At 33.9% G+C, this 18,595-nt stretch overlaps 1 protein-coding gene across 2 annotated transcripts in view; it reads left to right on the top strand.

The window, feature by feature from the left end:
* LOC144970109 (uncharacterized) overlaps nt 1-18,595 on the top strand; it is a 38,976-nt gene that overhangs the window by 7,343 nt on the left and 13,038 nt on the right. Inside the window, exons 3-8 of one of the 2 annotated variants that reach the window (XM_078909340.1) lie at nt 1,366-1,588; nt 5,980-6,083; nt 7,082-7,237; nt 8,497-8,680; nt 14,743-15,006; nt 18,243-18,382. In XM_078909340.1, coding sequence (XP_078765466.1) covers nt 1,366-1,588; nt 5,980-6,083; nt 7,082-7,237; nt 8,497-8,680; nt 14,743-15,006; nt 18,243-18,262 — 951 coding nt within the window. In that variant the 3' untranslated portion in view covers nt 18,263-18,382. Of the gene's footprint in view, nt 1-1,365; nt 1,589-5,979; nt 6,084-7,081; nt 7,238-8,496; nt 8,681-14,742; nt 15,007-18,242; nt 18,383-18,595 lie in introns of those variants that run through there. The other variant, XM_078909338.1, reaches the window with a different exon arrangement.

Genomic DNA, 18,595 nt, shown 5'->3' with positions numbered 1-18,595 from the left:
TCCGCCATTGTTCCGTTAGTTTAGAGCCATTTTTACTAAGTTACTATACGTCATTATTAGGGAAGTGACATCATGACTGTTGAAGCCAATTGTTACCTGGTTTTTCACTCTATGCTATTTATTGTGACTTGAAGGATAGGGACAGAGGAAGAGTTGCAAGGGATCCGATGACTATTTAAAACACTGTGTCATTGTTGCTGTATCGTCATTGTCATTGTGATTGTTTTAAATAGTCATCGGAGAGTTATTCATTACGTTTAGACTGACCCCTTTCCCAGTCCCGTCAGTCTTGTTTCATGTGAAAGACAACAAGAACAACAAATGACTCTATCTTTCATTGTTTTATATATTGGTGGAGAGCAGAAGTGAAATGGGTGTTATGCAAGCATGCAGATTGCCTAATGAGAGGAGCAATGAAAACTTTCCTTTATAAAACAGGTTTCTATAATGTAAATGATTAATTCCTCTGTAAAGGTAATATTTAATTGACCATTGACCTACATATCATCATTGGTTTCATGTATTGTAAGTGACATTTGTTCATTTTTTCGTGACATATAAAATATATATTATTATATATTTTGTGTTTATTTTATGATAAAACAACCAGAAATAGTTTTCGCTTTGCCCATATGTTTCCAGCACATAAAGTAATATGTACAATCCGTCCTTATTATGTTCACATTTTTGCTGATATATGAAACTTGTCACTTATGTGAAATTAGTTAATGTGCTGAATGTTGTAAAATCAATTGACACCTTATTGTTTGTTTTTTTTTAACTTCTTGGTCTGTGTCACACAATTCTATTTGACTACCGTATTTTATTGTTTTGCAAGTCAATTAAAATTACAAATACTTAAAATAAAGTTTAGGTAATTTTTTAAAAAGTCACTTAATTTTAAGACTAACTTCTCAAGCATGATCTTTTCCCGGAAATTATACTACTGTTGTCAACATATGACCTGCCTCTCTATCAGAAAGATGTTAGGTAAAGACTCTGGAGAGGGTAGGAGAATGGTAACATGTAATATTTAAAACGTTGTAGCGGACTTTGAAAGATGCACTCCAGACTATCAGGAAAGTACTGTGTCTTTTTCTTTTTTCTTTGTTTTTTTTTTTATTGAAAATAAACAAATGTTCCTTGACAGTAATACTCAGTCTGATTCAGTTAACTTTTTTAAGAAGAGGATCTGAAGTTAAAATGGTCACACTTTAAGTTTGGAACATGGATTCAAGCAGGCATATGTTACATATTTAGAGATAGTGACTGAATATGTCCTTAAATTGGTCAGTTTGACACATAAGATATATTAAGTTGTTGTCTGTCTTAACCTTTTCTGTGTTTTCACTTCTATTCCTAAAGGCTAAAGATACCTCATTAAGAAAAGCTTATAAGCTTTTAGACTTAATAGAGAAACGAGGTCCTGATGCATTTGACGCATTGTATGAGGCTTGTAGGAGAGAAACCTTGTATAAAGCCTGTGACATATTGAAGCCGCTTAATGCTCCACATGAACCACCAGTGGAACATTCTGATGATGAAGATGAGCTGGAAGCTGACTCTATAGATTTTATACATGAAGAAGGTGAGTTTTAACTCCATCATCATTCGTATTGATGTCGTCCATCTCAAGCTACCCCATACCATAATTGTACTCTTAAAGTTTACATTTGTTATCAATTTCCTCTAACTGGTATTATGTCAGGTTGTTCAAGCTGACTCATTTTAAGTCAAAATGAACAAAATTAAGAAAGTTGAGCTTTTAGAACAACAAAACACTCTTAGGGTACACGCAGAGTGGCGCTGCTTGGATGAGACATGGAGACCACAAAATGTGAGGAGCAAGCGGTATGTAAGTAGATGAGACAGAATGGAAGCATCTCCCATGCCTCTCATATTGTTTTATCACTCTTGGGACACATCCTGTAAATGTAAGGAACCGGTTGCCAACCTTGTAGACTAATCCTGTATATATACCGGATCGCACATTGTGAAATTATTTTCGTTTTTTAAGTGCTCGTGCATGCCAGACTTGTCTCCAACATTAGTGAAACATTTTACCGCTGAATGATGTAGTGCAGTATGGATTTTCGATTACTAGTTTCAATTTTATTTATATTCTTAGGTACCTATCTGAAATATATTGTTATATTCTGATGATTTCTTGCAGATTTTTTTTTTTTTTTTTTTGGCTAAAATGACTTCGAAACGTTCTGGAACAAATAATTAACATTTAAAAACAGTTTTTAGAGGTATGATGCCCATTTTATTCAATGCACGTCATTTTCCCAGAATTTTTGCAGAAGACCAAAAAAATACACATTTTCAATAAAACACATTTTTAAAAAATTATTACAGATAGAGCGGTGCAGTTTATTTTATATATAACAGTAAGTACCAGACTAATTATGTATCAAATTTTATTAGAATACAACTGTAACTTTATGAATAACTTGGTTTTTTAAAACCCTAAATAAACCCAGTCTTCAGCGTTTGTTGATCTAAAAAGATATCAGTCTCAAGAGAGTTAAAAATTAGTTGCCTTGTCACCGCCAAGCAGGGTGGATGAAGAAGGAATGCTTCAAGTGCACAAAATTCACCAGTGCTGTCCTACCTATGGCGAACACATTCATTTATTAGAACAGGTACATTTAGATGAAAAATGTTTGTCTTACATGAAGTGATACTGTCTACTTTTAAGTGGGACAAAGTGGGACCATTTCTACAAAACGAACCACCAACTTTTGAAAACCATTGCCATCATCATCATCATCATCATCATCATCATCATCATCATCATCATCATCATCATCACAATCATCATCATCAACATTAAGTACAAATTATCATCATCATCGTCATCATCACTCAAGCCGTTTACACGGGAGCTAGAATGGCATGTAACCAAGGACTTTAGTTTTTATCCTAAAACGAGGTGTTTTCATTGGTAAGACGGTGTTTTCCATTACTCTTACAATTGCATCCAATTTCTTCAGCAATTTTCTTCCATTCTGTTTTAACATAATTCCTTTAGCTGTAGTAGGTTCGTTTTGTCATAAAACATTGCCTCTTCTCAACAGACGTAATCAGAATTTTAATGTCCATTTTGGTTTCATGACACAGAAGTACGATTGACAACTAGGTACTATAAGAGACAATTTATAAATATTTAAAATGAGTTTTTCTTAGTATTTTCATAAAGCATTCTGATAGTCATAAAAAACACTTTATATATATATATATTTTTTTTTTAAACAATACTTAAATAAGAGAAGGAGAGCAAATTAATTATTCAAGAATTTGGAATTTTTTTTCTGCCAATTGATGTATGAAAATGTTCCAACTTCGACGTCATGTAACTTAATGCTAAAGGAGATTTATCATACTTAAGAAACACATTTTTAGAGAACAGTGACTAGATAGATAAAAGATAAGGTTTTAACCAGTCACAAATGTTTTCATATATCTACAGTCTGTTGAAATTTCCCCAAAACACTTGTGAAAGTAATTTTTTGGCCTTCAGCATGATGAAATAGCATATTTCCATATAATAAATGAGCATAATGATCATACGAAATGACATGTAATTCACATCAACGGATAGAAAGTACTCCAGGGAAGAGGTTCAATTTTTTTCAGACATTTCCTTCAAATGGTCTTTGCAAATTAGAGAAGTGAACATCAGGAAACACGTTTCAATCATACAATATCAAAGTAACAGTTTGTAGAATAAGGATTTAAGCAGAAAAAACGCTTAAGATGACGAGTGAAAGTAGGAATTTGAAATGGCGCGCGTTGGATTTCAGACGAATCAGGTGCATGGAACGACAGATACTCTATGATGTTGAATGACACGATTGTGCCATGATATTAATGTACAAAATGCTGATTGGTGGATTAAAACCATTAGATGAAAAGAGTATCAAAGTGATGATATATTTGCATTTAAAGAGAGGGGTGTGACAAGTGGCGAATTTCCCCAACTCTACCCTAGGATCTATGTTGAAATTTTGAAACATTTGTATTGATAAATAAAAGAGATACCATGTTTTAAAGAATACCCTTATTTTTTTGTATATAGCGGTCATTTTGGAAGCCTAATTTGCATATGCAAAAAAAATTAATGCAGAAAATTTCTTACCTTATACTGTAATGATATATAAAAGTACATCAAATAAAGTTTGAAATAAAAATAAAATGCCATTTCTAGGGTCCTGCTACCTTAATTTCACAAGATGTGGATCTACTAACTTAAAATGCCTGTAAATGTTGGTGCACTTAAAATAAAAATTTCGGTATTCAAAACTCGTCAGCATTATCGCAGGGCTTTTAATTCAAATCAACACTAGATGTGTGCATCTGTATTTTTGTGCCGTATTATCATTTTAATATTGGCATTTGATTTTCTTGATTTATTCTTAGTTTTGTTAAATGGCATTCGAACACCGTTTACAATCAAAACAATGACATTGCACAGTGGAGAGTGAAAGCATAACTGTTATACCCTTTGTACATTCTAGCGTTGTTGGGATGTATCTTCTCTTAGGCACTGGTCTGTGCATCGCACTGTTATGTGTTCACGGGTCTCACCATACCGCCTTTTCCCGCCATCTTGAAAACCCCTGAATAACGACACCCCTGGATAACGACATAGTTTTCCAGTCCTGAGTGATGTTATCCAGGGTCGTTACACAGTACTCAGTGATTCAATCTGACAGAATGTCATATCTATTTTATCTATCATATCGAGACTGTGAGTCATATTTAAGAAGACCCTGGTAGTGTGAAACATTATTAGTATTAGTTTGTAAAACCGAGATGCACCAATGGCTGTTAGGCTACATTGCCTCTTTCAGGCTTAATGATCAATTCAAGACAAGACAAAACAAAATAAATATGCTTAAAATTTTCAGTATCTAAAATTGTTTCGATAATAAATCACCAAATATTAACGTATTTTATTACCAGAGCCTTATATAATAATTCTCTGAGTTTCAAGTGATTCACATAGTGGAAATAGCACAAAATTATCACTATAGCCTATCTAACAACTTATGTTTTTGTTTTGTCTTTGATTTTGCATTTCAATTGCTGTTTTAAATAATTGTCTATATCCTTTAATTCACCAGGGTCTAAAGCTGATATTTGATGACAGACAATTTTTCACAATTTTTGGGGCAAATTTTGTCATATAATTTCATTTTATTTCATAGTTATTGAGTTATTGGTAACTATGGGTTCAAACGCTCAGAGTTTGTTGTTTGGACATTTATCGACAGATTAATCCTGTGAAATTAGGAACTACAATATATAAGAAGCATATATACCAACTTTCTGGTTTATAGAAGTTCAAGCTCCATTTTTTTTTCCTGCCCAAATTTTTAATTTCAAAGCCTCAAGACACTCTCGACAGTTCTTATTTTCACATTGTCTGTAATGTCAGGGTTGTTTAATTTGTTCATCCACATGTTATTTCAATTATCACATGAGCTTTAAATATTCTTTGATAAAATTATAATCATCTAGTCTTGAAATGCAGTTTAAAGTGCAGCTATGTGGTCTTGTGGTATGACACTCACTTTCGGATCGGAATGTCCTGGGTTCGGGCCTCCCTCGACGCATAGTTGAGTCCTTGAATAAAAACTCTTTACTCACATTCTCTCACCATACTCAGGTGTAAAATGAGTACCTGGCCATTAACAGCATTGTCTCTGTCTTTAGAAAATTGTATTAGCGCTTAACAAGCGTCATGTCTCGCTCTTTATGTTACGTGTTGCTGTTACCCAGGGACTCTTTGTAAAGCGCTTTGAGTACGATTAGTGGATATTGCGCTGTTTAAAAGCTCAATTTTTTTCAACGTTTACCTTGACATAATGCCAAAATTTTGGGAATGAGTCACATTTTGATGGAGAAATAAAGTGATTGGAGAAAGCGCTTCACATTTCATATAGCATTGTGTATCTTCTGCTTTTTCAGATAAACTATGGCCTTCTAATTCTTATATCATTGACATTACGTACATGAACCTAAAAGTTCTTCGCGTCGAGAATCGGACTGTATATGATAATCATATAGACAATGTAAGTACACAGAACCTGTGGCCTGTTTGAGTAGGTGCTTGACTTGAATGACTTTAAAAAGTGATTGTTAATCATTTGATTTTCTTACATGTATTTGTTAATTTAAAAGAAGTTGAAGATTATTCTAGAAATATAGTTACGTTTGGAAAATGTTGGCACTGTCTTTTGTGTATCAAAAAAAAACAAAAAAAACAAACCAAAAATAGCTTGAGCAGTTATATAGCGCAATATCCATTAAAATGCTCAAAGCACTGTAAAAGGGCTCCATAACCAATAGCAACACTGAACCTGTTGGACAAGACATGATACCTCTTAGGTGTTGTTACAATATTTTTCTGACAGAGACAACGCTGTTAACCGCGAAGTACTAATTTTACACTTAGTACTGTGAGAGAAGTAGAAATATAGAGCCTTTTCCAAGGACTCAACTATGCACTGCTCAAGGCGAGTGTCATACTACTAGATCACATAGCAGCACAAAGCAATCATTTAATACTCATTTAAATCAAATAGAGTATTATCAAAATTATTGTTCTAACATTAATATTGTTTGAATATTTTTATCACTAGTGGAGATGTCTCTTTCAGCTTACATATGGCAAATCAAATATCAAATTTTTAACAGAACTATCTGTTCTGGTGAATATTTCTGATAAGTTGATGATATGCGAATTTTCAGGAGGATTTTTTTTTTTTTTGGTGAAATCCATTTAGGAATATATATTTAATTTTGAAAACATTTTTAAAAAATAAAAGAAACAGCAAAAAGATACCAACCAAACTTACCCATGGCATAGACCTTCATAAAGTTAAGGTTGAATTAAAGTGTTACTCGTTGGGATTGTTACAATGTATAAATGTTTAGTAAAAGTAACATTCTTCCATTTTATAAGGGATAAAATACTAGTAAAACCAGGATTGGTATAATAATTCTTAATAGAATATGAATCGCACTCGAGGCACTCTAGCAAATATTCCAATTGTATCTTTATTTTCAGCCTAACTTTTATCAGATGACTAGGAAAATAAGGGGACAGCCTTTCATTCTGTATGATAAACATTCTCCTTTGATTATGGATAGAAAGGGACTTGAACAACTTTTGAGAAATTTGAACTTTAATGACTTGAAAGTGAAGAAAGTTGCAGACAGAACGGTTAGTTGCATCATTGAATATAAACATGTATGACTAATTAAAATTTTTAAAACTTTTACAAGGTTGTGTGGATAAAATTACAGCTGCATGTAATCTGCACTGTTTAGAACTTGAATGAGACTAGACACATTGTGCTTAATTGTGAATCATTCAAATAAATTATAGCAATCAAATTGGCCATTCCATATGATAGCAAAAATGAGTGGGCCCACATCTATAAAGCAGAGATATACTTAGACTGCAAAAGAAAGCTGGAGTGGCTACAAATTCAAAGTCTTCATAGTTGACAGTTGAGCATGAGGGTTTGTTGGAGCAGATGAACTCTTACATCAGCTTGATATTTCGAACAAAAAAAACAAAAGCAAATTAGTTTTTTATCAGTTGAAATGCAGCGAAAAGTACTTATTGGCAATTCACTTGGTATTAAAAGGCCCACCTGGGTGGGGTTCCTTACCTCCCATAGTGGGCAGGGAGGTACTTATTGTGACTTCTATCTCCCTACATCTATTTTCCAACTTGCTTTCTGTCTTTGTCTTGGAATGAGATTACTTGGTTTTGTCTAGGCCCTGGCTGAGAGGGAAAGTCAAATGTATGGTTAGTATTGGGGGATGATATTTTTTTCCTTGTAAATCATAGCTCTGTTATGTATTGTTATTTTGTATTTTTAACATATGATTTGTAAACATTGAGTGTATTCCTCTTAGTGGGATCTTGTGCTGGTGTCTGGGTGAGACTTTTAGGTGATCTCAAACTAAGTACTTTGATAGTGTGCTCGTGGAATTTACATGTTTCCTATTTGAACCAATTGCCATTTGTCTTACCTTTTCTTATGTGCTTTAATTGTAATTCTAGATCATTTTACTATCCCATTTTCTTCCTTTTTACTGGCGCTGATATGACCTTAATGTGTTGCAAGCGCCGTAAAACCCTTAAAAACAAAAACAAAACAAAAAGCCCACGAAAACATATAGAAATTAAATAATTTATTGAAAAGATAACAAGGAAATTTTTATTTTAACAAGAAATAAACAAAAGAACTCAAAATTAAGTAGAATTAGTAACTTATTGGTGTATTCAAATTCAATTCCAAAAATGTGCATTACAGAGTTTTGGTTCTGCTCCTAAGGAGTGGAATATTTGAGCACCTTTTTCCTAATTAAGATTTTAATCTGGCTAAGACTCCACTTTTTTTGTGTGTCCCTGACCACAGTGAAATTTTAGGCAGAGTCTTGTATTATGAAACAATGCTTTATTTTCAGGCGCTTGATGAACTATCAATTGGCGATTGTGATTGTCTTATATTATTCATCATGGCAACTGATAATGAGGGATTTTTCAGTGACAGTGGAGGCAATGGACTAAAATTGGTCATAGACAAATTGAAAAATGAAAGGTCATTAGCAGGAAAACCAAAACTTATTTTTCACTTGACTTCCAAATCAGGTAAGATATGAGTAATGATTTTTTAAAAAAATAAAGTAATTGATAATTCACGGCGAATAAAACTAACGTAATTTTTGACTCTTTAGTTTTTGCTTTGATCTTGCTGGACCCCCCCCCCCCCGTGCCACCCACTGTGCATCTTCCCCTGTCGCCCATTCCACTCCCCTGATCACAGGCAAATCACTGATAACAGGGAACTTCACCTGTCACAAGTGATTAATTACCCGCACCTTCGTCAGTTGAAACAAGGGGAGGTAATCCAGGTTCGAAAACAAGGGTGATAATATCAAAAACTGCATAAGAAATGCACTCCTTACATCATTTACTACTGGAAACCTATGTGTCACACACGATTTCTTTTCTGATTTTTTAATATTTTAAGTTTCTGTGGTAACTATATATATTTTTGTGAAGTGCCAATTGGATTATAAAGCAGATAAGAATATTTCAAATTAGTGAGTGAAATTGTTCTGTCCACCGTATATCATTGATTAAAATATTTTTAAAACATGTTTTGTCACCGTGAGGGTCATATTTTCTTACACCCTAAAATAATACAATAAATTTGCAAATAGTATGTCCAAGAAGTACGCTTAATTCACACGAAATAAAAAAGTTATGATTATTTAAAATCCGGGCAATCCGTTGTGTGAAATAACATTATTATTTTTGGTTGAGTGATTTAATTTTTTTATATTAATTTTATTTGTGGTACTGAAACAATTTTTTTTGTTACTACAGACAAGAATGGAACATTCTCTTGAAACTCATATAACAAAACTAAATAGTCTATGTAGACTTTGTGGCAAAAGATGTTTGAACAGACAACAGAGTCGCAAAAAGATTACCATCAGAAATGTGTCTGATTTCAGTAAGGACATTCGTATTATTTGTCGTGTTAATATAGATAAAGACTCTAAAAATGTTCAATCTCCTGCTATATGTAGAACATGTATTACAACTCTAACTAACATTAAACGTAGAGGTAGTGAAGCATCACAGAATCAACTCATAGATAGGATATGTGATAGTGATAAGATTTGGACTTGTTTTGACTCCAGTCTCAGTGAGAGTCAATGCTCATCATGTTCAGCATACAACTCTTTCAACATAGGAAATAAATTCACAAAAAACAAAATTGACCTTTCAACTGATACTTCTTTTCCTAGAGAGGTTTTTGAACTTTCATCAAATCTGTATGACAATCACAATGCAGAGGACACAGAGTTAGCAAACAACACAAGTTCAGTGACAATTCATTCAAATTTACATCAAGACACAACAAAAAATAGCTCAGATACAATTACAGCACATGAATTAAATACACAAATAGCAAATGATGAGGACAGTGATGCAGATGTACTTATGCGTCTTGCAAGATCGATTGCTGGTGAGGACTCAGAAAAAACATACACGAGAAACAAAAACATTATGATCTCTGATTCAAGACCAATTTCACCTTTATTTGAAAATGATAATGTTTTCCCCGACCCTGTTGCCAAATCGACGCCCATAAAAAAACAGAAGGACATGTCAACAAGCCCATTCAAGACACCACCATCAAAAAAGCCAATATTAGTTGATAGCACAACATCACCCTTGACCAAAGGCCCTGTCATTGTCGTACCATTACAAGACAAAGATACACCACTGAACAATGAGGAGCTTTTTCTACACACACATTATGCTAAAAGACAAATGACAGTATCAGGGGACAAAAACACTTTACGATTTAAAACTGGAGGGCAACCCCTTGTATTTCAAAAAGTTATACAGCCACGAAAACCATCAGCTGTCTCCAGTTCTCCACAAAGAAAGAAAAGAGCTAAGGTAATAGAGAATGTGAGGTTGCAAATGAGTGGGATGACGGATGATGATGTTCTGTGTCAGAGGGTTTCTGAATTCAAGAGGATAAAGGGGAAAGGGAAGACGGAATTTGAAAGAATAATGGGGTTTAGAAAAAAATTATCTGTCCAGGAAGCACTAGGAATGAAGGAAAGTATGAATATATCATACCATCAATTCAAGATTCAAAACAGTATTTTAAAATCTTTAAGCGCCACCCATCTTCCACACGAGCATGCAGTTAGGTCACTACAAAAACATTTAACAGGGGACGATATTGTTATAAAAAGGATGTTTTTTGAAGACCCGAAGTCAACAGAACAAGCAGAAGTGAATGTTGCTTTCATCAAGGACTTATCTGATTTTGTATCACGGATGCTGGAGAAGCACGACAGCAAGGGCTCACTCACATGGCATAATGGCAGTATACCAGAAGATGAGATTTGGATAAAAGTGGGCGGTGACCATGGGAAGGGCAGTTTCAAGATGGCAATTCACATTCTAAATATAATTAAGCCAAATGCCAGGGACAACACCTATATGATATCAATAGCTAAAGTTCACGATACAACACACAATATTAAGATAATCATAGATCATTTAAATCCACAATTTGACGCTCTGAAATCTTTAGAATGGAGAGGCAAGAAAGTTAGACTGTTTATTTTTGGAGACTACTGGTTCTTATCCAAATTGTATGGAATCTCAGGACCCTCTGGTACCTATCCATGTCTCTGGTGCCTTGCCAGCAAAAAGACAATGCAAAGCCAACTACAATGTTTAGCTTCTGAGAAGAGAACTCTTTCGTCCATGAATGACAATTATGAGGAATTTAAAAATAACGGAGAAGAGCTTAGCAAAGCGAGGCAGTATAACAATGTCATCCATTCACCTATGATATCCATTAGTCTAGACCATGTAGCGCCTCCATATCTGCATTTGCTTCTTGGCATTGTCACCAAACATCACAAAAATCTAGAAAATGAACTGAATGCATTTGATGACGAAATCTCTGAGGAAAGAGCTACACTTTCAGGGTTGAAGGAGAAATCTTACTATAGAAAGTATGGCCGGTGTTGGGAAAAGGCTGTTGCATTAAAAACAGATAAAGACTTTGTACGAACATGCCTTGTCATGAGTGATACGAAAGTCGAAAAGAGGAGGTGGGAGAAGCAACTTAAAAAGATAAAGAAAAAATTGCAAGACATGAAAGAATGTAAAGAAAGTATCATCGGACCAGTTAGAAAAGCAATACAAAACGTTTTAGATCAGAATAAAATTGTCAGACAAGCCTTTCACGGTGGCCACTTCATTGGCAATCACTGCCACAAATACATAAAGAAAGAAATCTACAGAGACCTTACAAAGACAGCTATACATGCAGTTAGTACAAACACCCAAAGAGACACAATAATCACGAAAATAATTCAACTTGAGATCAAATATAATACTTTAAATGACAGCTACAGAGATGTACATAAATTAGTATCCCATTCAAATCCCATGTCATCAGAAGAAATTGAAAAAGCAGAGGAAGCCGTCACAAGGTATTTGCAGAATTACAGAGAAACATTCCCTCACTCAATTACCCCCAAATTACATATATTGGAAATGCACTGCATTGACTGGTTGAAGCGATATAAGATAGGGTTAGGATTCCATGGCGAGCAAGGTGGTGAACTGCTCCACTCTAGCATAGGGAAGATTGAAAAAAGAGCAGGAGGACTTCGAAGTGAAAAAGCAAAATTGTCTTTCACAATGGAAACATCATTGCTTCAAGTTGAACCAGACGTCAGTAGTCACTTCATAAGGGCCCCGAATAGTAATCCTAAATATTAGAATGATATCACTCCTTTCTGGTTGGTGTTGAAAATAAATGAGAAACTATTGTTAAATTGTTTATTTGTTTTCATAATGGTGTTGCTTGCATTGTGCTTGGACATGAAACTTCGTTAGTTGTGATGTGTGAAAATAGAAGAGATAGTGATAGAAATATTTCTTAGTAAATTTATTACTGACAATGTGATCGGGAATGTGAGAAACCATAGAATTTTTATTATTAATTAATGAAATATGACATCAAGTGAATCTTATTCATAAGGAATGATTGGATATCAGTTTTATAAGACACACACTAACACGTCATCTAATGTGACAGGATACTGGTGGATTTGATAAGGAGTTACCACAATATCAAGACCTCTCACAGGACTGCCAGGTCTGAACATGCCATAAAACTTACATCCACTTTTTCCTCATTCTCTTCTGCTTCTGATTATCCTAAAATTATTTGCCTGTGCGGTGACTTATGCTATTTATTCACATGTTTCTTACCAATTATAGTTATGATCTTGTATTGAATTATAGTACAACTCATGGAGAGTGGCGTTACAAAACCATTAGGTTCATAGCCATACAAATGGTATGACAATATTCTTTAAATTATGAAGAACAAGAATATATGAATAAGAAAAAGTTACGTCAACGGGTTATTGAGCAACGATTATTTGAAAATATCAATAACATGCAGAATCGGAGAGAAAAATACAGGTAGCAAAAATGCCGATGCCGGTAGCATGATGAGTCATCGACCTGTCACAACTTGATTAATTACCCTCCCACCGGTGGAGCGCTGGCTCAAACTAAAAGTTCGAGTTTTAGTCGCCGTGAATTATTAATAAAATAATAACGATAATGATGAAAGTAATAATAAGCATATTTCTATAACGCCTCTCATCGAAACCTCAAAGCGCTTAAAAAAGAGGACATTGTTTACCCAGGTAATAATAACATTGCAAGTCCAAATCAACCAATATCAAAACATTAAGAGCATGACACGGGCATCAAAAACATCATCAATACAAAAGTCACATTCTATACATTTAAAATTTAATTTAGTAAATATTTTCTGAAAAGATATGTTTTGGTTTGTTTTTTTTAAAATATCTATTGAGCTCGAAAATGTCACAGATTGACGGAGATTAATCCAAATCATGGGTCCAAATTTCATGAGTGACCTATCACCAAAGTATTTAAGTTTAGTTTTAGGATATGCTAACAATTTTAAATTGTGGGATCTAATATTTCTCAGAAGTACGTACGATTGGAGTAAGTGTCGAATGTAGAGGGGCAACGGAGGACTCAAATACACCAAAACAGACAAGCGCTATTTTGTATTCAATTCTAGCCCGGACTGGCAGCGAGTAGAGGGTTCAAAGCATGTCCTTTTTATCATCGTAATGAGATTTTCCCAGGATTGACCTAGCCACACAATTTTGCACTCTCTGGAGCTTGTTTATTTTGTTATTAGGGAGACCAGCGAGCAGTGAATTACAGTAGTCGAGACATGACAAGACCAAAGCAGAGACAATTATCTTCAAGGTGTTGAAAGGTAAAAACGACCTCATCTGTGATATTCTACAGAGCTCATAGTCATAGTACATAATTTTCACATTATTGTTGATATGCTGATCCATAGACAAACAACTGTCCAGTATGAAACCCAAATTTTAGCCTTTTCAGAAATAGAAATATCACAGTTATGTTTAGTGTAAGAGTTGACAAGTGGATAGAATTTAATTTTTGCTGAATTCCTATCAAAACAACTTCAGTTTTATCTTCATTTAGCAATAGCTTATTTTCTAGCATCCAACTTTTCTAAATCACAGACAAGAGAGGAGAGATCATGAGGAGAAGCAGCTTTATATAGCTGCGTGTCGTCAGCATAAATGTGGTAGCTAACAGAATGGGAGCGTATTACACTGCCTAATAGTAAAGTATAAAGGGTATAAAGGATAGGGCCAAAAACCGAACCTTGCAGGACGCTATATTCTATATAGACATCGTAAGAAACTTTGCCATTTACACCCACTGCCTGGGACTTATTGGTGAGGTAAGATTTAAACCACGAAAGTGCAGTACCAGAGATGCCAAATTCAGAATAAAGCCACATAGGATTGAGTGATCTATTGAGTCAAATGCCGCAGATAGAGCTAACAGGATAAGGATAGATATATCACCATTATCACTTGCTATCAGCAGGCCATTCATGATCTTCAAAAGGGCAGTTTCAGTGCTATGATGCTCACGGTAAGCTGACTGAAAAGGTTCGATAAGATTATTTGAATCTAGATGATTCTTTAGTTGCTTTAATGTCAATGGACCTTTTACATCACATTTGTATTTATTATTTATTTATTTATCTTCCAATATTCCAGAGGAGAAAGGCAAGAATGAGAAAAATAGTCAAATTCTAGACGGTGCAGAAGAGAAAAAGAGTAGAAGTAGTCCATGCCCTGATGAAAACACTGAAAATTCTGAATCTTCAGGAAATGATCTTGATATTATTCTAAAAAGGACTAAACGACAACCAAGTCAACAGGAAGAAGAGAAGCCCACCGGAGATAGAGTTGATGGTCCCTCATCTTTAGCCAAATATCCCAGAGACAGTGATATACTTGTCATTAAATCTACAGATTATGGTAGGTTTTTTATTTCTTGTTACAGTGGAACCTCCAGATTACGACACCTCCGAATAGCGACAACCTCCTGATAACGACATTGACCCCTGGTCCCGATTTTTTTTCTATTTAAGATCTGTAAAAAAAACCTCCAAATAACGACGCACTTTTTGATAAAACCTCCGAATAACGACATCATTTTGGCAATTTTCGGCATTTTTCGTAGATATCTTGATACTAAAAATACCGAGTATGAGTACTCAAAGTTTATAAAAACGATTCATGCATGAACCAATGAGAACGCAGCTTTTGAAACCAATGAGAACGCAGCTTTTTTTGACGAATCTTGGCTGATATGCATTAATAAAAACCAAGGTATAAATGTTAGTGTAAGCAAGTAAACACAAAATCTTGGTAAAGGTGATATTATGTGGTGATAGTAGTAGTAGTAGTAGTAATAATAGTAGTAGAAGTAGTAGTAGTAGTAATAGTAGTAGTGTTTTTGTGGGAGGAAGAAGATGGGGAATTTTATCTAACTCACAGCGTCCGAATTACCTGTTTTTGTTTGTTTTAAAGGGTTTTACAGCGCTTGTGACACATCTATGTCACATCAGCGCCAGTAAAAAGGAAGAAAATTGGATAGTAAAAAACATTCTAGATTTACAATTGAAATGACATAAGAAAAAGTAAGACAAAGGGGAATGGTTTAAATAGGGAACAGATGTAAATTCCAGGAGCACAATATCAGTGTACTCAGTTCAGATCACCTAAAAGTCTCATCCAGACACACGCACAAGAAGCCTCTAAGAGGAATACACTACAATGTTTTGTTTGATTTGTCAATGTTAATAAAAACTGGTCCCGCGGGCCTTACCACGCCCACTTTGTCCGCCATCTTGGAAACCTCTAAATAACAACACCTCCGGATAACGACATAAAAACTCAGTCCTGTGGCATGTCGTTATCGGGAGGTTTCACTGTATTTGTTTTTGCCTTTGTGTTTTGTTTGTTTGTTTCTTGTTTTTATGTTTTGTTCTGGGTTTTTTTTTGGGGGGAGGGGGGGTTTGGGTTTGTTATTTTTCAGGGGGGGGGGGGGGCTGGTTAATACAAATAAGTCGATTTATGTCTTAAAAGTCCTACATTGATTAAAAAAGATCTATGGTTTTAGACAGATTTGGATTATTTGAGAAAGATCTTCTATCTTCCAGAAAAGAAAGATAACTAAAATTTTAGAAAAATCTCCTGTGCTTTAGAAAGTCATTTTTAGTATTTAAACAACCATTTAAAGATGGCTATAAGTATAAGCAAGTTTTTATGACCTGGAAACGGTCGGGTAGGAATCATTTAGGTTGACACTTCTTGGATGCTATTGATCTGATCTTCAAAGTGGAGTCACATGGAGCTTTATTTTAACTCACTCAATCCTATAGAATTTTGCTACTTTTCAAAATTGGAAAAAAAATGTATTAAAAATGAGTATGTGGATAGATAGTTTTATTCAACTACCATAAACATGTAAAAATGAAAAACATTAGCTTTGATATTACGCCTATAATTTGTCTCAGAAAATTGTTATAAATAGGCATGGGGTAAAAGTAAAAGTAATCCCTGGTATACTACGATAGTCAGTGTTAGGGTTGAGTGAGTTAAATCTTAGTAACACGTCCCTGCTTCCTTCCACAACAGAAAAACAAATGAAATCTTTACCGACAGTCTCTCTCTAAGATAATTAAAGTGTGCCCCTTTTTGTCTTCTCTGCGAATTTAAGGCTCTCCTGGAAACATCTTGTTTTTCAATCTCATTGCATATCTTAACCTGTACTGGCCACAGTCAATAACAAAAAAATCTGTATATTTTATTTAAGATATTAGATTTGATTTTGAAGTTTTATCAAATTGTATTAACCCAAAACACCTGATTTTCATTCAAATTTTCTTAGAAATATCACTTTGAGATGCTTAAGAATAGATGTAGTGTAGTTCAGTTTGACCAAACATCCAATCCCGAGTAAAACAACAAAATTTCTATTAATTTTCTTACAAAACTTTTGGTTTCAAAATACAAATCTAGAGAGAAAAAAATTCCGAAGTTGTCCAAATTTGCATCCCCTGAAATATATATATATATATATATATATATATATATATATATATATATATATATATATATATATATATATTATATTATATATACTTGCACTTCCACCACTGTTGATTCTATATATATATATATATATATATATATATATATATATATATATATATATATATATATATATATATATATATATATATATATATATATATATATATATATATATATATATATATATAATATATATATGAGCCAAGGTCAAAAGGTGCCCGCCTGATACCAGTGTTAAGAAAATTTGATTTTTACTTAATTATGGGCTGTTTTCATTGGGTTAATGCTTGTAATCAATTGATAATATGAAGAAGAGATAAAATGAGATAGCTCAACATACTCTGTTCAACAGAATATGAAATAAACAACTTGAAAGTGAAATTTGAATGCTGTTTGGCATGTGCTTAAAACGAGGTCAACGCATCACCTTTTTAGAAATCATGTAGAAATTAAATGTGATGTTTTAGCTCACGTGATTGAAGTTTGACTAATAGTATAAAGTCAAAATTTACTTTTAAACGCAATTGCAGTATATTACATATCTGATTAAGTTTCATATAGAGTTCTTAAAAAGTTGGTGTTGCTTGTGACCTTTGGTGTCATCAAACACAGCACAATACTAAGACTCGACACTAAAATTTAAAGCTCATGTTTAATGTTTATAAAATCTTTTATTATGAGAAAATAGCATAGATTTTCTATCTGAACTCAAATCTTGGAGTAAATGTATACCGTTGTGCCGATATTGAGGTTTATTGGTTTTGGTGTCATTTGTCACAAGCAACACGGCATGTGTGAACACGTGGAAGTTTGTTTCGTTAAATGGCGATTCGCAATTTTGATCCACCCTTCTTACCAATCTTTGAAGTGCAGCACTTTCATTTGCCTTTCCAGCGTGGCTCCAGGCAGAAAAGGTAAGTTGAACTTTGGTGTCATCGCTATTTTACATTGTCACAAGCAACACTTGATATTGGATATTATAAAGTGCCACCAAAAAATTATGTTTTCAGCTGTTATTCTATTTACAAATATGATATTATGACATCTCACATAAGACTGTGATTTTGACACAGTTAATTATTTCCTTGTAATTCTAATTTTTTATGTTTCAGGGTTGTATCAATCAAGATAAAGACAAAACTCAAGCTTTTGACGAATCCAGATAAAAGAAGGGTTGTCAAGAAATTTGATTTGATTTACTATTAACACACTAAATTACTACAAACTAGCAGATTTGAGCAGTAGGGCGGATGTTACAGTATGGTTTCATGAATTCATTACCATGGCTGATATTTATCTAGTGTTTGTGTGACTTCTGGTACTTTTTGTGACCATTGGTGTCATTGGTTAAAATGTCACAGATGACACTTAAGTTTGAGGTTTCTAATGTATTTCTGTTTTCATGTTCTTCAAAGCTTGAAATGTCATTGAATTACATTTAACAGGCTATATTACATGTGTTCAG

Source organism: Berghia stephanieae, chromosome 4, assembly GCF_034508935.2.
Source record: "Berghia stephanieae isolate SIO BIC M18660-M18661 chromosome 4, UCSD_Bste_1.3, whole genome shotgun sequence".
In the NCBI taxonomy this organism is placed as follows: domain Eukaryota; kingdom Metazoa; phylum Mollusca; class Gastropoda; order Nudibranchia; family Aeolidiidae; genus Berghia; species Berghia stephanieae.
This window is presented reverse-complemented; position numbering and strand designations above follow the sequence as displayed.